This window comes from Triticum dicoccoides, chromosome 6B (genome assembly GCF_002162155.2).
Source record: "Triticum dicoccoides isolate Atlit2015 ecotype Zavitan chromosome 6B, WEW_v2.0, whole genome shotgun sequence".
Lineage (NCBI taxonomy): Eukaryota > Viridiplantae > Streptophyta > Magnoliopsida > Poales > Poaceae > Triticum > Triticum dicoccoides.
Genome location: NC_041391.1, coordinates 363,703,478 through 363,724,779, shown reverse-complemented (window position 1 = coordinate 363,724,779; position 21,302 = coordinate 363,703,478). Strand labels below are relative to the sequence as shown.

Here is a 21,302-nt window from a genome sequence, read left to right as displayed (position 1 = left end):
GTGCGGGCGAACTATGTCACACACCACACACGCGCCTTGTCCTACATGGCACAGAAAATCGGCCAGATTGTGCCAAGGTTCGTGCGTATAGTATTGAACGATGATGGATGCGTGTGGTCGATATGGTGAACGCCCACACGTTATAGGCTCTTGCTTTAACTTATACTCGCCACTCACTATGGTACTATATACATACTCAAAAATACATTTAAGAGTTAATAGCTTTGAACAAAAGCAATCCCTAAACTTCACTCGGTGAACTAATGGGAGTTACATGAACAAGACTATGTAGGAGAGTAGCAAATTCAGGAATTGACGAAACATCAATTCAAATCCGCCAAACCGGCTGGATGGAAACTATGCCTTTTGTGAGTGGCCTACTACACACTTCATGTGTCAAGTAATTACTAAATCTAAGTTCCAAAAGAATTGCTTTATAAGAAGAAAATCATGCATATGTGCATCCCACATGAATGATCATCATAATAATTTCGACATCAAATTATAAATGGATCATCTTTGATTTCGGACGACATCTTAGATTGAATTATGATCTTCCGATATGTCTTGCTACAGTCCCTGCGAAGATGTGTACATTTTATTAGCTAAAATCATACTATGTAGCAAGCCAAAAGACAAACACCTAACTAAATAGAGCACACAACTTACATGTAATTAAACAGCATGAAATTACAGAAATAAAGTATCCAATATGTGCAAAAATCCATGCAATGTTTTGGAAGTAATCTGAACTAAAATGGTAATAGAAAAGACCAAAAACTATATTATCTTCGTTGCGGCCTGCTTGGATTGGTATCTAGTTCAACCCCTCCAAGGTTACATGCTATACTACTTTCGCAGATGAATGAAATTAACTTTTAAAAGCATAATTAATAGCTTATAATACTGCCCCAGTAATAAAATATGTTTGTCAGAACAGCCTGGACAATTGATCTCTTATCACAATCCAGAGTCTATACTGGCTAAAGAACACCAAAAGAAGTAAAGTCAGGGCATCTTGCCGAACATGGTTGGACCAAAGTAGAGTTACGGGAAACAACATTGCATCATCTGCATCAGCTCAAGGTTTGTAAATAGAAGTTCTAACTACTCCCTCCGTTCAGAATTACTTGTCGCGAAAATGGATGTATCTAGACGTATTTTAGTTCTACATATGTCCATTTCCGAGACAAGTAATTCCGAACGGAGGGAGTACCTGGATAGAAGTAAAATCTGCAAGAACTACCAGACTCCCAGTCGGTACCAACTTCACCCAAAAATAGAAATTGTACAGGTTGACCAGCTTCACCAACTGTTCAAAACGAGGAGCAGGTTGGTCGCCCCTATAGAGGTTGCGCCACCGGGTGGCACACAGGCCTGCAGGGCATCGTCCTGTGGAAGGAAGGACAACACACGCCATAGGAGCTCGTCGCAGAGGTCGCGGAAATTGTGTCTGCCACTCGCTGCAGCCATGTTGTGCATTCTATCGAACAGGTGGCGGCCATCGCGGGAGCGGAGTGAAATTAGCAAACCAACGGGTTGAGTCCGGCATCATCTAGACCAATATTGGAGTATCCTCTCAGCTCACCTCAACTCGTGTACTGATGAAAGCGCCGGTCGCCGGCAATCGCGTGGAAGAGACGAACTGGGAGAGCAAGAGGATTTCTCCTGGATGCTGGCAGATCCCAAGTCCTCCTACCACGTTGTGCCCGCCGACGGACCCCTCACCGGCTCTACGCATGATGGGCGCAGGCGAGGAGCGAGTGGGTGACTGTGAACCCTCACTTCCTTCGCGCCATAGGGGAAGCGGAACGCCGGAGGCCGGAGCAGAGGAAGGAGCGGTGGCCGGGGCGCGGTTGCCGGCACGGCGGACGGGGGTCGACGGCGTGCCTTGACCCGCAGCGCCGTTGCATTGCAAGGGCGGCGCCGCCGCAAAAGCGTGGCGAGGGTCTCGCCCCAAAGATCGCGAGAAAGAAGATGAAACGGAGGGGTCGAATGAAATGCGGCGATTCTCTTTTTTCTTCCAAGGTCGCGATGGAGAGGAGAGGTCGGGAGGGGAGCGAGCAATTTCTCCGGGGGTTTTTTTCTGCGGGAGTGGTTAGATGGGCCGGTTAGATGGCCCAGTTAACTAGAAATCTTCGATTTTTCTATCGGAGTAACTGTTTCATGGACAGCCGGCCCAAGTCGCGGTAGCTTCGCCTGAAACGAGGATTCAACAGCAGATGACGGCCAGAAATCGAGATCGAACGGACCAGAAGGTAGGAGGCGTGAGAGGGCAGGAAAGAGGCTCAGTTTTACTGTCCTTAATTATATGTATACATTGTTAAATTGCCTTTTTGTTATATGACACCCGAATACTTAAACTACAGTGAACCTCTACTAATGATGCCACGTCACCTCGGTTACGGTTGATAAACTCGCGTTAGTTCAAAACGATTAAAATTCAAATTTAAAATATTGACAAACAATAAAAATTTTCAAACAATGAAACTAAAATGTCCGGATTGTGCCAAATATTACATAGGTAATTATAGTGAAGAAAACCCATATTTAGAAAATGCTACGATGCTCTAAAATAAATAAAACAGAAAATGGAAAAAGAATAAAAACAAAAAACAAAACAAAAAAAAGAAAAGGAAACCCCCTTCCCCCCACTGGGCCACGACCCAGCAGGCCATCGGGCCGCCAGGCCGGCCCAGCCGCGCCCCACACCCTCCCCCATATCCACCCCACTAGGGGAAAACCCTAACCACCCACCCCACTTTCCCCACTCCTCCCTGTGCTTCCCCCGATCCAGATTGGATCGGGCGTCGGCACCCCTCGTCGTGCCGACCGCGTCGCCTACCGCCCCATGACCGCGCCCAGCACCGCTCGCTGCATCGGTCGGCCTGTGCTGGCCTCGCCCATGCCGGCCTAGTGTGCTGCCGCTCCCGGGTCCGTCCCGTCGAGCACGCGCGCCTAGCCCGGCTCCGCCCCCGCCTCTCGACGCCGTCGCAGGCGCCATCACCCCGCCGCCAGTCGCCGGAGCTCCCTCGACGTCCTGCTTCCTCCTCCCCACCGGTGTGTCTCCTCCACGTCGTTGTCGTCCCCGTCGACCTCCTCAACACCCGCTGCCCCGTACCCTACAACTACGGTGAGGCCCTCGGCCTCTCCTTCCCCTCGCTCGCACACCGTCCTGCACCGGCGTGCGACCACCGCGACTCCCGCCCGCTGCCATCGACTTCTACCTCGCCGCATCATGGATGCACCTGACCCCACCCTGAAGCCGCCTGCGGCCACATGCATCAGCGCGCGTCCACGGTCGAGCTCCTGCACGCCCTGGACCGCGCTTGGCCGCGTCCGACCGTGGCCGACAGCGCGCGCTCGCGCCCACACCGACCTCTGCTGCCGTGCGCCGGCGCCCCCGCGAGGCCATGACCTCGCCTAGTGCACCCCCGGACTGCCGCCTCCCGCCCGACGCACCTCGGCGCCTCCACTGGCTTGGGCAGGCGCCAAAACGGGCTGACGCCCGCTGCGCCTGTTCGAGAGGCGCCCGCAACGCCCGCACCCGCTAAGGCCCACTGGCCCTATGACAAGTGGGGCCCAGCCCCAGAACGTCTGTAAAAAATATGAAAATAAATAATTAGTTAGTTAATTAATTAATTAACTTAATTAATTACTTTTAATTAAACTAATGAAACTTAGTTAACCTAATTAACTAATTAATAAATCATGTTTAGTTAGTCTGAGTCAATGGCGAACGGGTCCCACACGTCTGTTGACCCAGTCAACAGATGGTTGACTGATGACATCATGCTAACATCACGCTGACATCATAATTACAATTTATAATTAAATTAATTCTGTTAATATAAAAAATGAATTAAAACTTTAAGAATTAATATAAAATAAACCGTAACTCGGATGAAAATACTTTGTACATGAAAGTTGTGCAGAACGACGAGACGAATCTAAATACGCAGCCCTTTCGTCCACCACACATCCCTAGCATAGCGAACGTGCAACATTTAACCTCCGGTTCAACTGTCCGAAAAGGCGAAACACCGGGAATACTTTCCCGGATGTTTCCCCCCTTCGCCAGTATCACCTCCTACTGCGTTAGGTCACATCTAGCCCCGCGATTGCCATGTTACGCTTTGTGATGCTTTGATTGCTCTGTTATTTATTGTGTTCCCCCTCCGTTACTTCTTTCCGGTAGACCTCGAGGCTGCCGGTGACCCCCAGTTCGACTACGGTGTTGACGACCCGTCCTACTTGCCAGAGCAACCAGGCAAGCACCCCCTTGATCACCAGATATCGCCTATTCTTCCCTCTACTGCTTGCATTAGAGTAGTGTAGCATGTTACTGTTTCGATTAATCCTATTTTGTTGCATAGCCTGTCATTGTTGCTACATCTGTTGATACCTTACCTACAATCCTAAATGCTTAGTATAGGATGCTAGTTTACCATTAGTGGCCCTACATTCTTGTCAGTCTGCCATGCTATATTATTGGGCCGTGATCACTCGGGAGGTGATCACGGGTATATACTATACATACATATACTATACAGATGGTGACTAAAGTCGGGTCAGCTCATTGAGTACCCGCAAGTGATTCGGATGTGGGGGCTGGAAGGACAGGTGGCTCCATCCCGGTAGAGGTGGGATTGGGTTCCTGACGGCCCCCGACTGTTACTATGTGGCAGAGCGACAGGGCAGGTTGAGACCACCTAGGCGAGAGGTGGGCCTGGCCCTGGTCGGCGTTCGCGGTTACTTCATAATAACACGCTTAACGAGATCTTGGTATTTGATCTGAGTCTGGCCACTAGCCTATACGCATTAACCAACTACGCGGGAACAGTTATGGGCACTCGACGTCGTGGTATCAGCCGAAGCCTTCGTGACGTCAGCGACTGAGCGGCGCGCGCCGGATTGGACTGGAACACCTGCTCTTGTATTAGGGAGGCTAGGTTTGCTTCCGGTCGCCCTCGCAACGTGCAGGTGTGCAATGGGCGATGGGACCAGACCCCTACGCCATAGGATTTAGACCGGCGTGCTGACCTCTCTGTTGTGCCTAGGTGGGGCTGCGAAGTATTGATCATCCGAGGCCGGGCATGACCCAGGAAAGTGTGTCCGGCCAAATGGGATCGAGGATGTTGGGTTATGTGGTGCACCCCTGCAGGGAAGTTTATCTATTCGAATAGCCGTGTCCCTCGGTAAAAGGACGACCTGGAGTTGTACCTTGACCTTATGACAACTAGAACCGGGTACTTAATAAAACACACCCAGACAAGTTCCACAGACAACCCGGTGATCGCTTTTCCACAGGGCGGCGAGGGGAGGATCGCCGGGTAGGATTATGCTAGGCGATGCTACTTGGAGGACTTCAATCTACTCTCTTCTATATGCTGCAAGACGGAGGCTGCCAGAAGCGTAGTCTTCGATAGGACTAGCTATCCCCCTATTATTCTGGCATTCTGCAGTTCAGTACACCGATATTGCCTCTTTACACATATACCCATGCATCTGTAGTGTAGATCCTTGCTTGCGAGTACTTTGGATGAGTACTCACGGTTGCTTTGCTCCCTCTTTTCCCCCGTTTTCCTCTTCTTCTAGACCGCAACCAAACGTTGGAGCCCAGGAGCCAGACGCCACCGTTGACGACGACTACTACACTGGAGGTGCCTACTACTACGTGCAGGCTGCTGACGACGACCAGGAGTAGTTTAGGAGGATCTCAGGCAGGAGGCCTGCGCCTCTTTCGATTTGTATCCCAGTTTGTGCTAGCCATCTTATGGCAACTTGTTTAACTTATGTCTGTACTCAGATATTGTTGCTTCCGCTGACTCGTCTATGATCGAGCACTTGTATTCGACCCCTCGAGGCCCCTGGCTTGTAATATGATGCTTGTATGACTTATTTTACTTTTAGAGTTATGTTGTGATATCTTCCCGTGAGTCCCTGATCTTGATCGTACACGTTTACGTGCATGATTAGTGTACGATTGAATCGGGGGCGTCACAAGTTGGTATCAGAGCCGACTGCCTGTAGGAATCACACTTCCAAACTCCTTGGCCGAAGTTGAGTCTAGTCATTGCAAAACTTTTACTAATATGGCTGTGTGTCTTACGGACCCACGTCGTCATTGGGTGGTATTAGGATCTTTTATTCCTCGACCTATACTCTGGGACTCTAATCTTTCCTCTATTCGGGTTAAATGATATTGCTAAAAAGACTAACTTTAGGTTCTCCAAAATACTTTCTCCCGGAGAGCCCCTCACTCCAGATGATCGCTTGCTGCACTAGAAGATTCCAAAGACACTCTTCGAGGTTTTTCCGAGACCCTTGTGCCCATCGACTTTACCATCCCCTACCACCGATATACCCTTATGGATAACTACCTACAATTGTCGTTCATACCTTCATCATCAGTTGCTCTTGTTATTACAAGATGCCTTAAATTGCTCTCCGTTGTTCCGAAAATCCTTTAAGCTTACTGCGTTGCAGTTCTTTACCATATGAATACCCCTATTGAAAATTCCTCGCACTTATTGAGTATCCGTTCATCCCCAGTTGTTCGTATGCTTCATAAGATACTCTGAAATACTATCCGACCTTCTGAGCATTCTCTTCAAACTATTGCTCTGCAAATACTTGTACGCTTACATTATGGATGCTCCCATATCACTAGCAATATTCACTAGTATCTTTTGACACTGTCATTTTGATCCTATTGATTCAACATGTGTGCGAATGCACACAATCATCGATCGACCCTTCTAAATTATCTTTCCGGCTCAGACGTCATTCTGAACAAGAACTGGTTCTGGACCAAACTATTTGTCGCCAATTGTGCCTCTAGTCTATCCAACTTATCCATCCTTGATCAGAGCGTCTGCTTCTGATCCCTTGTTTTGGAAATCATAATTCCTTTGTTATCTAAGCATTGAATTATTCAGATGTTCTATAATCTGATGCCCGTGCATTCTTTCTTCCTCTGATTGAGTACCCATACTCACATCAGCTCCGTTGTGGATCGCCCGATCCATTGTTGGATTTCATCCGACATTGTCCTTCATATTCAATAACCTTGAGAGCCTTTCCACGGGTATATAATGCCTTTGGTAATTTGTATCCTCTGCTTGGCCAACCATGCTCTGCTTTCGAGCTTGTGTATTTACTTTTGAAACTTGTGGTATATGTTACTAAGATGCCCGATGGGTTGAACCTATGCCTTCCCCTAATCCGTGAGAACCCGAAAGTTTTCACAAGTCATACTCTTCTGGTGTTCTACCAGATAAAATTCGAACACTATAGTTTTATCAAAACAAGAGGTGAATGAAATGATATGCATTAAAAAAGTGGGAGTCGACCTTGAACTTTTTGTTCATGCCCATGAAAATGATGTAGACCATCTCGGAAGCTTCTTGCAAAATGATTATCCAGCTGTATGATTCTTTCGGTATTCTTGAATTGATTCCTTACAGTTATGGTTCCGACCATGCTGTCCTGATCTAATATATCTGATGGGAATTCATTCCAGTGCCTCGTCTATTTTTGGCAAGGTTGAAGTATCTACTGTCATAGGTCAATGACCCGGTTCTACTTCTATCATGTTCTACCTTCGATATTTCCCCCTGGTATCTCAAAGATGTCTCGCCATTGCACCATATCTTACCAACTTTGTTGAAGTAATGTCTTTCCTTGTCGTAATCACTCTACGGGTTTTGGGTTGTTGACAACCGAGGACACCGACTAGTGAAATTATTCCGCACTACAAATCGAATACCCCTAGTATTTTTACTAGGAAATTCTGAGCTCAATCTGGTCATTCCTAGACTATCGGTTGCATCCTGGTCTTGCTACCTTTGACCGTGCTACCTCGTCCTTCTCTGGTGCATGAATTCTTCAGTGTGTGAGCACGACTTACGTCGAGCTTTCAACATCATGTTGCTTGTCTTGAAAGGCAACTTTGGTTCCGAGCTTGCATCTTATATATTGATCCTATAACTTGCCACTTTGTCATTCCCTTGCTTGTTGCCATTGTTGTTTGATTGCATCCTCTTGGAACCTCCCGACAAATGTGTCAGATCACCTTCAAAAAGATGCCAACTGTGTTCATGATGAGAAATACCCTCCTTGCCCTCGACGATTTTTATTATCATCGACAACACCCTTGACTTCCTTTCATCGCGAGCTTGTCCACATTATGAATAACCTGCTCTCCAGCTAATGTTGTGTTCTGCCTTGAAGTATTACTGTCTTTTTTGTCGAGAATGTTGTGGGGATTGCTCCACCTCTTAGAAATTCTCGATATGATGATACTCACCATCACCATTCTTCCTTGGTCCCCGTGTTGTTTTTTAACCAGGATACCAATATGCTAACGATGTTGTTTGAGTTATGTACTTCTAGCAACCCTATTGCTTTGAAGTTAACGATCGACAGTTCGCTCTTAGACTGTTGGTTATTGAATCATCACTCTAACATTGATCTTGCTGCCTAAGGTCATATTTCGGGCACACTTTTCAACTAGTGATTGATGGTGCATGTTTTTCCTCGAGCATACAACATTATATCATTTGAATTGACAAGTGTCATCTTCTTGTTCACATTATTGTGGAAATCCATCCTTTTGGAATTCTCGATGAATTGTCGCTGAGCCCATCAGCCACCTCCTCATCCTCTCCTTGGTTTAATGATGAACTATTGTTTCAGAAACCCGCTCCCATAGTTCATTTCCCGAGAATTTTACAATGTCATCTCGTCACTTTGTGTTGCACCTTTCTTCTCAGGCATCCCAAGTCTGAGGTATCATGACACCAATCGGATCTGAATCTCAGTCAGATATGATGGTTGGGGCAACTTTCCAGGAGTTATGATGTTGGTCCTTTGATGACCCGGTAATATGATGTCATGCCTAACACACCTGGCCGGAGGACCTACTATTATAATTTCTTTTTACCAAGGTTAACCATTCTTTCATGAGGAAATCATAAGACTTATTCTATGAGTTGTTCCTGATGGATGCTTTGTGTGTCCAAAGTCCGAACTTTGCTTAAAGACCATGTCAATGTTATCTCGAAGCATGTATGTGGTACTCCTATCATCAATAAGAACACTTGAAGCACAATGCTAAATTTTCTTAATCAAATTATCCAAACATCGTTGTATGGGTAATGTCATGAAATTTCTCTAACCTTTCCTAACGGGTTTTCTACTTAATATCATGTCATGGTTATCATGCTCTGCTTGTCCTTGGGAAGGATATACCCCTAAAATATGTGTTTAAACACATTTTCCTTTCCATTGTTTTGTTTGATCTAATAATCGTATTTCCTTTCCATTGTTTTGTTTAACCTTTCTTGTAATCTGACTTAACTGAGCAGTGATAACCCCCTACTTAGGTAAGCATCTCATTGTACAACTCTGTCAGTAAGAACCTGTTACTATTGTTGATGACATTCCGGTAACCACCGATGGATGAGAACTGTGCCTATTGGCCCGCCTCGATTCAACGAGCAGGAAAATGGTTCTCTTCGTCTCTCGCCCTTGGTACCGACGTTGTTGCCGACATAATCGACAGGCTACCCTCTCACATACCTTGCTTGCATGATCACGCAAGACGTCTCCGCCCTTCCTACTTTTAACCAACATGGTGGGCCCATAACCCACAATTCCACAGGATCGAAACCCGACTCTCCTGTACACCCCCTGTTTCCATAGTAATTCCTCGCGCTTGATTTCGTGCATAATTCATGGGTCATCTTCCTAGTAATCTACTTTGGTATCAGACGCAATACTTATTGTCATTGCTCTAGACCATTTCACACTTTGCTCAGGCATCGAAAAATTGCCTACCCACTTAAACTTCTCATAGTTCCTTCTTACTTTGCTCTCGAAATTTTCTTAAGTCTCAGTTCGAGAGTTACTTTCCGCCACCTTCCCCGATGTTAGCTACCAGGTAGTCAACCTTGCAGAGGTCCGTTCTTCCGGAATAACCACCCTTTATTCTTTCGTAAGTATGATGGAGTTCCCGAAGAAAGGATGCCGACTTCATCATGAGGACTCGAAGCAGAAAAATGAAGAATTAAATGTAATGGATCGACCTCTTCGAGAAGAGCAACCAAGACCAAGAAGAATCGTTAGAATTTCATAACCTATTCTTCCCCCTTACTCCCCTCTTAAATCTCGGGACGAGATTTCTTGTAGTGGAGTAGAATTGTAACACCTGGATACTTAAGCTACAGTGAACCTCTGCTAATGATGCCACGTCACCTCGGTTACGGTTGATAAACTCGCGTTAGTTCAAAACGATTAAAATTCAAATTTAAAATATTGACAAACAATAAAAGTTTTCAAACAATGAAACTAAAATGTCCGGATTGTGCCAAATATTACATAGGTAATTATAGTGAAGAAAACCCATATTTAGAAAATGCTATGATGCTCTAAAATAAATAAAACAGAAAATGGGAAAAGAATAAAAAAAGAAAAACTAAACTAAAAAAAAGGAAACCCCCTTCCCCCCACTAGGCCACAACCCAGCAGGCCATCGGGCCGCCAGGCGGGCCCAGCCGTACCCCACACCCTCCCTCATATCCACCCCACTGGGGAAAAACCCTAACCACCCACCCTACTTTCCCCACTCCTCCCTCTGCTTCCCCCGATCCAGATTGGATCGCGCATCGGCACCCCTCGCCGTGCCGACCGCGTCGCCTACCGCCCCACGACCGCGCCTGCCACCGCTCACTTCATCGATCGGCCAGTGCTGGCCTCGCCCATGCCGGCGTAGCGTGCTGCCGCTCCCGGGTCCGTCCCGTCGAGCACGCGCGCCCAGCCCGGCTCCGCCCCCGCCTCTCGACGCCGTCGCAGGCGCCGTCACCCCGCCGCCAGTCGCCGGAGCTCCCTCGACGGCCTGCTTCCTCCTCCCCACCGGTCTGCCTCCTCCACATCGTCGTCGTCCCCGTCGACCTCCTCGACACCCGCTGCCGCATACCCTACAACTACGGTGAGGCCCTCGGCCTCCCCTTCCCCTCGCTCGCACACCGTCCTGCACCGGCGTGCGACCACCGCGACTCCCGCCCGGTGCCATCGACTTCTGCGCTCGCCGCATCGTGGATGCGCCTGACCCCACCCCGAAGCCGCCCGCGGCCACCTGCATCCGCGCGCGTCCACCATCGAGCTCCTGCACGCCCTGGACCGCGCTTGGCCGCGCCCGACCGTGGCCGACATCGCGCGCTCGCGCCCACACCAGCCTCTGTTGCCGCGCGCCGGCGCCCCCGCGGGGCCATGACCTCACCTAGTGCAGCCCCGGACTGCCGCCTCCTGCCCGACGCACCTCGCCGCAGCCGCCGACGCCCGGCGCCTCCACTGGCTTGGGCAGGCGCCAAAACGGGCTGACGCCCGCTGCGCCTGTTAGGGCGGCGCCCGCAACGCCCGAACCCGCTAAGGCCCACTGGCCCTATGACAAGTGGGGCCCAGCCCCAGAACGTCTATAAAAAAGATTAAAATAAATAGTTAGTTAGTTAAATAATTAATTAACTTAATTAATTACTTTTAATTAAACTAATGAAATTTAGTTAACCTAATTAACTAATTAATAAATCTTGTTTAGTTAGTCTGAGTCAATGGCGAACAGGTCCCACACGTCTGTTGACCCAGTCAACAGATGGTTGACTGATGACATCATGCTGACATCATGCTGACATCATAATTACAATTTATAATTAAATTAATTCTGTCAATATAAAAAATGAATTAAAACTTTAAAAATAATATAAAATAAACCGTAACTCGGATGAAAATACTTTGTACATGAAAGTTGCTCAGAACGATGAGATGAATCCGAATACGCAGCCCGTTCGTCCGCCACACATCCCTCACATAGTGAACGTGCAACATTTAACCTCCGGTTCAACTGTCCGAAAACGCGAAACACCGCGAATACTTTCTCGGATGTTTCCCCCCTTCGCCGGTATCACCTCCTACTGCGTTAGGTCACATCTAGCACCGCGTATTGCCATGTGACGCTTTGTGATGCTTTGATTGCTCTGTTATTTATTGTGTTCCCCCTCCGTTACTTCTTTCCGGTAGACCTCGAGGCTGCCGGTGACCCCCAGTTCGACTACGGTGTTGACGACCCGTCCTACTTGCCAGAGCAACCAGTCAAGCCCCCCCTTGATCACCAGATATCGCCTATTCTTTCCTCTACTGCTTGCATTAGAGTAGTGTAGCATGTTACTGTTTCGATTAATCCTATTTTGTTGCATAGCCTGTCATTGTTGCTATATCTATTGATACCTTACCTGCAATCCTAAATGCTTAGTATAGGATGCTAGTTTACCATTAGTGGCCCTACATTCTTGTCAGTCTGCCATGCTATATTATCGGGCCGTGATCACTCGGGAGGTGATCACGGGTATATACTATACATACATATACTATACAGATGGTGACTAAAGTCGGGTTAGCTCGTTGAGTACCCGCAAGTGATTCGGATGTGGGGGCTGGAAGGACAGGTGGCTCCATCCCGGTAGAGGTGGGATTGGGTTCCTGACGGCCCCCGACTGTTACTTTGTGGCGGAGCGACAGGGCAGGTTGAGACCACCTAGGCGAGAGGTGGGCCTGGCCCTGGTCGGCGTTCACGGTTACTTCATAATAACACGCTTAACGAGATCTTGGTATTTGATCTGAGTCTGGCTACTGGCCTATACGCACTAACCAACTACGCGGGAACAGTTATGGGCACTCGACGTCGTGGTATCAGCCGAAGCCTTCGTGACGTCAGTGACTGGGCGGCGCGCGCCGGATTGGACTGGAACGCCTGCTCTTGTATTAGGGAGGCTAGGTCTGCTTCTGGCCGCCCTCGCAACATGCAGGTGTGCAATGGGCGATGGGCCCAGACCCCTGCGCCATAGGATTTAGATTGGTGTGCTGACCTCTCTGTTGTGCCTAGGTGGGGCTGCGACGTGTTGATCTTCCGAGGCCGGGCATGACCCAAGAAAGTGTGTCCGGTCAAATGGGATCGAGCATGTTGGGTGATGTGGTGCACCCCTGCAGGGAGGTTTATCTATTCGAATAGCCGTGTCCCTCGGTAAAAGGACGACCCGGAGTTGTACCTTGACCTTATGACAACTAGAACCGGGTATTTAATAAAACACACCCAGACAAATTCCACAGACAATCCGGTGATCGCTTTTCCACAGGGCGACGAGGGGAGGATCGCCGGGTAGGATTATGCTATGTGATGCTACTTGGATGACTTCAATCTACTCTCTTCTATATGCTGCAAGACGGAGGCTACCAGAAGCGTAGTCTTCGATAGGACAAGCTATCTCCCTATTATTCTGGCATTCTGCAGTTCAGTACACCGATATTGCCTCTTTACACATATACCCATGCATATGTACTGTAGATCTTTGCTTGCGAATACTTTGGATGAGTACTCACGGTTGCTTTGCTCCCTCTTTTCCCCCGTTTTCCTCTTCTTCTCGGATGCCGCAACCAGACGTTGGAGCCCAGGAGCCAGACGCCACCGTCGACGACGACTACTACACTGGAGGTGCCTACTACTATGTGCAGGCTGCTCACGACGACCATGAGTAGTTTAGAAGGATCCCAGGCAGGAGGCCTGCGCCTCTTTCGATCTGTATCCGAGTTTGTGCTAGCCATCTTATGGCAACTTGTTTAACTTATGTCTGTACTCAGATATTGTTGCTTCCACTGACTCGTCTATGATCGAGCACTTGTATTCGAGCCCTCGATGCCACTGGCTTGTAATATGATAGTTGTATGACTTATTTTACTTTTAGAGTTTTGTTGTGATATTTTCCCGTGAGTCCCTGATCTTGATCGTACACGTTTGCATGCATGATTAGTGTACGATTGAATCGGGGGCGTCACATGTTATTAGTTTACATTGTAAGTGAAGTGGACTTTAATTATTACCCAATTGTGTATGTGCTATCTTTTCTCTACATGTAAATTTTAACATGCATTGTGTTTATAGAACTCTAGTAAAATATTTCAAAAGCTCGTGGCAACGCACGAGCATTCTACTAGTTTTAGTAGAAGCGAACATTTTCCGCCATATGTGGTCTCTAGTAGTGAGAATCACGGCTTTGTACAACATACCACCGCTCCACTTATTTGAACTTCCAGCATACAGGTCAGCGGCGGAGCTATGTTGCTTCCTGCAGGTGCCATGGCCCCCTCAACCTTGATAAAAATACACAGGGATTTTTTTTGAGAGGGGTTAGATTAAGATAATATAGTTTTCTGGTCCCTCCAAACATCTTTATATTCTGCTTAGCCCCCCCAAAACATTTTGTCTAGCTCCGCCAGTGATACAGGTTTCTCTACTGTATCTTAAAATAATTGTCGTTTTCTTTGTATCTACCCTGACACTGTGCCAAGAGTTCAAGTGCAGCCCTCCGGTGATCTCTCCAGGCACACTACGTGAGCTTCTCAACAAGACGGTGGCCGCTGCTGCTTCAGCTGTTTGAGGCCTCGCCGTGCTGCTACATGTTACTGGCGTGAAAACTTCAAATCAGTTCAAGAAAGAAGAAACCATGGCGGAAGCAGTGGGGATTTGAACAGGGATTTTTGATTTTTTGCCACAACTTACATTGCACTTTAATAATTTGCCACTAGTTAGATTGTATTTTATAATTTGCCACTCTTTAGTTGGAACATTTATTTTTTGCCCTTCGTCAGGTGGGTCCCACACAAAATTATCAAAACACCACTGCCCCACACATTGACCACGAACGGGAGAGGCGGTCGCTCGTTCTCATCCCGGGCTTATCCCCTTCCTCTCACACGCGCAGAAACGCCAGGAGACGACGGCGGCTACTGGACGGCGACTCGAGCTCGATCCCAAGTCACTGAGGGGATGAACCCAGCGTCCACCCCCAGCCCCTGTCTCCTTCCTTCCTGGCCGGCAACCCCTCTGGTCGCCGACGACGACCTGGGCTACTCCCCGATGCGCCCCTCACCGGATCCACGATGAAGACCTCGGCTGCTTCTCCCCGTCCAGGTTGGCTGCTCCTTCGCGCGTATGCGGATCGAGGTCGCCGTTGACCCAGTGCTCTCCGCCATGCATGGCGCGCCCTCGATGCCGACCAAATTGAGCCACCACCCGCTGGCCAACATCCTCATCCACATGCGCCTGTGATGGATCCGGCCGTGGGCTCGAGCTCCTAGGCCCTCCCATGCCGGATCAGGCATCCCCATCACACGACGCCGTGAGCTCCGCCCTCCACCTCCCTCATTCCCTCTCCCAGAAGCTGTCGTTCGTGGCTGGCGTGTCCCCGTCGACGCACTGCAGTCCCAACAACAGGAGCACGCAGCGGTCGGGCACGAACAACAACAACATGCATCATGGGCAGCAGGAGCACACAAGCAGCAGTGGCGGCAGCATCACGGGGCGGCGGCCAGCAGCAGGGACGAGGATGCGGCGAACAGTGACTAACAACGGCGGGGATGGGGGAAAGGGATGAGCGGGAGGAGTTGGGGGATGTTACCGTCGTTTGCCCTGGCCACCGTCGAAATCGCCGCCGCAGCCGCCGGGTCGAGTTGGAGTCGGAGCCCTTTGGTTTGGGTCAAACAGGTGCAAAGGGTAGTTTGGTCACTATTTTTAGGCATATAATTTCACTTACAATTGAAATGGTTGTTTTTGAGGCAAAAAGGCAAATGACCAAAGTCCAAACTAAAGAGTGGCAAATGATTAATTACAATGTAACTAGTGGCAAATTATCAAAGTGCAATGTAAGTTGTGGCAAAAAATCAAATCGCCCATTTGAACCACTAAGATTTCTCTGTATCAAAACTAATGCATCAACTTCCTTCCCCTACAACCAACATCAACACCACCGAATATAGCATGCAACCAAGGAATTGAAACTATAAAAAGAAGCGAACTGGAGTCGCTAGACAGGACGAACTTCAGTGGTGGTGGAGGTTGAGGTTGCAGTGATGCTCGCTAGGTGCACGAGCTGAAGGGTTGCGGCGGTGAGGGGATGCCCGGTTGGGGCAGCGCTAGTCCGGCGGGTTGGTGTGCCGCGGCGGCGAGAAGACCGTAAGAGGACAGATCCAGGTGCTTTTGGTGGTCGCCCTGTTACCTGGCAGGCGCGGCACCGGCACCGGGTGCGCATCCTTGTTTTCTTCACCCAAGCCCCCAGATATGTCAAGCTTCCCAAGCGAATTTGCATCACCACCAAGACACCAGGCTGCTCACAGAAACAACATCAGGTAACACTGTATCTGTATCTGCTGAGCAAAATGTGCCACAATTCGACAATTTTCTAGGTAGAACTGTATATGTTACGGCCACCATTAGACACAAAAATATTTTGTTTATGTACAAGTAGAATTACCAAAACAATGCATTGTAGTATATCGAATGGGCTAAATCTATGTTTATACGTACAAGCTGAAACAAACACTATATTTTTAGCAGAATGATTAGCTAGCTCGCACACACACGAGGCACTGCGCATATGGTATCTGATCTTGACGTAAACGTGAAGTACAACCCATGCGCAGCAAGGGTAGAACCCAAAAGCCTGAACTAAAATTCAGTAGTGTTGAACATCTCCCTGAACTGAAATGGCCCATACTGTCTTGCAACATCTCACTGACCTGAAATCTTTGCTGAACTTGAACTATCTAGTGAGTACTAAGGTTCGTGCCAAAGCATACCACCAAAAATTTTCCATGAACCGATGAGCAACAGGAAGGTTGTTTTGTTGTGAACTTCCTTTTCTTTTGCTCAACTTAGTGGAACAATTCAGTGGTGTAGCTTCCTCCCATTTGTGAGATCCATCGATTCGTTACTAATTATTCAGCCATCTCCATTTCTTCAAAAGTACACATTGAACTGATGTGGCTGGCCAGGTTAAACTGAACTGAAATGTGATGGGATTGAACTGATGCAGCTTCACGGGGACGTAGGACGGCAACAAGAGTGATCAACTTGGCCACCATTGCCTACTTCTTTTTTAGAAAAGGAGGAGGACCCCGGCCTCTGCATCTGGACGATGCATGCAGCTATTTTATTAATTATTCACCCAAGACCATACAAACTCACCGTCCAGGCAACATGTGTCGCTACTCCTATCCATTTAATGAAGGGATGCTGATAGTCTGGACCTAATACCAAACAAACATCGCAGCCAAACCTAACATCTAAGACCTGAGGTCCCATCAGGACGCCTGCCGGGTATGGGGCACCTACCAGTCCGGCGCACTCCTCAACCAGGATGCCTGCCGGGTATGAGGCCGTCGCAGCCACCTGCCACCAATCCATCTTCAGTGTTGTACTGCTGCATCTACCTTGCCTGGTCTAGTTGCCGTCGAGTCCACCACGACGCCAGACAACGCCATCATCCTGCGCTCGTCCATTATCACACGCCCACCGGTGATACCCCGATGCTCCATGCCGCTGAGACCCGCCGATGTCGACGTGCCAGATGCCACGCCGCTCCTCCGTCGCGAACACCACCTGTTGCCACTGATCCCATCCCCTCCGCCTGTAGTTCCTCTAATCGAGTACCCAAACGCCCCAGGTGGCGCCTCCAAGAAGGGTACGACACACACAGTGCCGCCGCCGCCCAATCTAAGGAGATTTGGGTTTTCACCCGGGCATGGGGTCGGGGTAGAGGGCAGGGACCTCGACGACGCCTGCAAGTAGGAGAACAGCGACCATGGTCGTCGCCACCGTCGGGGTGAACGAGTCATCCAGAGTTTCCTCCGGTCCGATGTCACCTCTACTAGCCCCAGCGAACGCACGGGGTCGACGACCGCGATCGTAAGCCACCAAGTGCAGCGGGAGAAGGCCTGCAACGTGGAGGAGATCCACGGCAACTCACAGCCCAGACGGTCAAGATGTCGTCCATCCACCCCCCGCGAATGTCGCCAGCCGAGGGCGATGTCACCATGCCTAACGAGGCCGCCGCCCCAGGTCCAGGTTCGTCCATGATGGCCGGAGTGGCAAGATCCGCCACGAGCGACGAATTCCGGCACTGCGTGGACGACGCCATCGCCCAAGCCCGCCGTCGACCAATCCTGCCACCGCCGGGATCCCGCACGCTGCGGGAGACCCACACCCATGGATCTGGGCGCCCGTGCACCGCCGCGAGCCCGCCGCCTCCGGGATCCGCCACACCGCCGGGAGGGCCGCAACCCCTCGGATCAGGACGTCCGCGCCGCCGTGGATCCGGGAGAGGGAGGAGAGACCCTCTGCCGCCGCCGTCGCACGCACAGGCTTTGCCCGGCGCCGTTCATCGGCAGCGGTGGAGGGGGAGAAGAGCGCTGGAGGGAAACTAGGCGGCGGCGGCGGCTGAGCCCTTCCTAGCCGCCCGCGTGGGATGCGACGCGAGAGAGCCACCGTTGCCTACTAGCTCTCACTGTTGCGGCAGATGCGCGAGGGTTGAGTCCATCAGCATCCGGCAGAGAGGAGCATTCCCATGAGATTCCCGTTGGGAACGGGAACAGGGAACAACCTATGCGTGCTGGTGGCCGGAGTGGTGTGACGACGATGGTGGCGTGGAGCATCATCGGAAGGGTGAACATAAGAAGGGATGGTGCACCTTGCTGGAGATGGAGCGGCTTGAGCGGCCGCTCCATGGATGAACCTTCCTTCGGGAAGGTCAAGGTAGCCCTCATGAGAAGGTCCATGTGGCCGGACAGGACGACGCGAGGGCAGGGAATTCAAGCCAACGGGGTGAGGTGGCAGCCCGCATCAGCTTCGGTGAGGAAGGAGGGCATGAGCGGAGAAGAGTCACTGGGGCTGGGGAGCTCCACCATGGCACGGGCATGGGAGGGTCCTCTCCAGGGCGGCGGCGAGAGGAGGAACACGGGGGGTTGCCGTGGCTAGCTCCGCCGGTGGGATCTGGTAGGAGGTGGAGGCGCCTGGGTTTCTAGTGGGCGGCGGCGCCCAGGGTTTCTGGGGGCGGTGGCGTGCGGGGTTGGCCGGTGGCGGCGGCGCGTGGGGTTGCCGGAAGGGTGGTGCACGGGGCTACCGAGGGTGGCGGCCCGTGGGGTGTCTGGGGAATCATGGGGGTCGGAGTGGAGGTCGACGATGCGGGGTGGTTTTTTTTTTCTTTTCGGGTTGTACCCGTAGTTTCTTTAGTTCGGGAACAACATGATCGCTCCTATATATAGGGGACATTGTATCTGAATATTATTGTGATCTAGGATCAGAATATAGTTACTCTCTATATATACTCCTTCTGTCCTAAAATAAGTGACTTAATTAAAGTTAGTATAAAGTTAAGTCATTTATTTTGAGACGGAGAAAGTATGTATTATGCACTAATATATATATAGTGCTGGGAAAGAAAAAGGAAAGGAATAGAAAAGAAAATGAAAAAAAAGAAAGAAATAAGAAAAGGAAAGGAAAAATGAAAAATAATAAAAAGAAAAAGGAAAAAAGAGAAGGAAAATAAGGAAAATAAGAAAATAAAAACACTAGTTGTAGCTTGGGACTTACCGGACCACGCTACTGCTATGAGTCTTTTAGAATAAAACAAAAAGGGACAGTTAGCAGTAGCGTGGGGTCCTACATCAGTTCTATAGCTAACTTAGTTGTAGCGCGGGTGTGGGACCCCGCGCTACTGCTAATTTGACTAAACCCCCGCGCTAGCCTCCCTCCTTTCTCCCCCAATTCCCCCTTTTCCCTTTCTCTTCGCTGTCGCCTGAGCCCCTGTGTCGCCGTCGCCCCAGCCTCCTGCCTCGCCGTCGCCCGGGCCATCGTCATCGAACCCGCCCTCGAACTCACCGCAGCCGCCCGAGGCCCTGCCCCGTCGTCGTCGCTGCCCCGTAAGCCTCTTCCCTCCCCTCTCCCCTCCTCCCCTGCCCTATTCTCTCTCTCTCTCTGGTCTCTCTTTCTCTCTCATATGAACCCTAGGAGGCAGAAATTTAAACCCTAGCTATTTTACTGCTAGATTAAAATTTGTAGTCTTTTAGTGCTAGATTATGAACCATAGGATCAAATTCAAAAAAATGTCCTAGAATTAAAATTTGAGTGTATGAACCCTAGGATTTTTAGTTCTGTTCATAGTGATTTGGTGAACTTAGAACAAAAATGAGCTGTGAAGAGGAAGGAAGGAGTTCAGAATTGAGTTTTGGGCATCTATGAAATTTTCAGTTAACATACTAATTAAAAATACTTTATAAACCTCCTTTTGCTTCTAAACATAAGTAAAGAAGTTAATTTGTATTTGTTAAATTAGGGCTGAATTTTTTTAATTATTCAGTACATGAAAAATACTAGGTCTTGTTATTAGCAAAAATACTAGCAAAAATTCAGTTAAGACAATGTCAAACAAATTCAGTTAACTCTAAGATATATACAAAAAAATGTCATGTACTACTGTTGTGATGCTAATATATATGCCAGTTTGGCAATGAAACACTGGTTTTGATGTTATCAAGCACTTGAACCACTACTAGATTTGATGCTAAACTTTGATAAAAAAATGGTTTCATTTCAGTTGAGAAGTAGCACCGGGGATCCACTGCTGTTCTTCCTACATCGGCAACATCTACAAATAGGTAATAGCTTATGTAGTTTAGTGTTGAATGATGAGAGAGAGGTGAGATGGAACATGTGTATCCATAAGATCGTGTGCTGAAGTTCCTTGTCTGCATCAATAAGATCATGTTCCAGCAATGTCATGTGTATTTTGATTATCATGCACAAGATCATGTGATGATGTGGATCATGCACCCAAGTGCTATCTTGCCTTATATTATTTGCAGGGAAAATGACCCGAGTGGCCTATGTTTTGCTGGAATGTGGATTCATTTTCGTTCTGAGGAATTTCAAGCACTCGATATGTCCACTTTTTAGCAAAGGTTATGCCGAAATTACCCATGAATTTTAGCATAGAAAGTAGGACATGTCGAGGGCTCGGTATTTGGCGGGACGGGAATGGAACGATATACCCACAAAACATAGGCCTTTTTTATGTCATTATTCATTTTAGTATAGTTTGAGAATTAAACGAGCACGCTTAACCGTAGGAAACATGTCAAACAACGATGAAGTTGGGGCTTCTGATCACGCCGGCATCGCTATAGAGTATGGACACAATTACCTTGACTTTTTGGCTCGTCAGCAAGGAGAAGGGTTGTAGGGCCCCCTTGTCATAGCGGACGGTGGTACTGCCGCCGATCCCGACACCGACACCGGCACCAAGACTAGCACGGATGGTACCGGTGCCAAGCCGCTAAAGAAATGAAGAAGAAGAAGACGAGGACACAACACCCAAACAAGCTCGGCACTAGAAGACTGGTGGTCACAGAGGTGCACC

The 21,302-nt window shown here is 49.1% G+C and overlaps 1 protein-coding gene across 2 annotated transcripts; it reads right to left on the bottom strand.

The window, feature by feature from the left end:
- Positions 1 to 474: 474 nt before the first annotated feature.
- On the bottom strand, positions 475 to 2,019 carry LOC119320831. Of its 2 annotated transcripts, XM_037594763.1 has the most exons (3): positions 1,589 to 2,019; positions 1,217 to 1,483; positions 475 to 579 (listed from the first exon to the last, which is right to left on the bottom strand). In XM_037594763.1, exons 1-3 carry the CDS (start codon positions 1,739 to 1,741, stop codon positions 571 to 573), a joined length of 429 nt encoding a protein of 142 aa, XP_037450660.1. In that variant the 5' UTR covers positions 1,742 to 2,019; the 3' UTR covers positions 475 to 570. The 2 variants fall into 2 exon arrangements, 1 of the variants encoding a protein (XP_037450660.1); XR_005155071.1 differs by lacking the exon at positions 1,217 to 1,483.
- Positions 2,020 to 21,302: the final 19,283 nt, after the last annotated feature.

What these genes read in the sequence shown, in the direction of transcription:
- LOC119320831 (XM_037594763.1), bottom strand. Translation starts at nt 1,741, where the DNA reads ATGCGTAGAGCCGGTGAGGGGTCCGTCGGCGGGCACAACGTGGTAGGA. An exon ending in TCATCAGTACACGAGTTGAG is followed by an intron (nt 1,484 to 1,588) that starts GTGAGCTGAGAG and finishes CCTGTTCGATAG; the next exon opens with AATGCACAACATGGCTGCAG.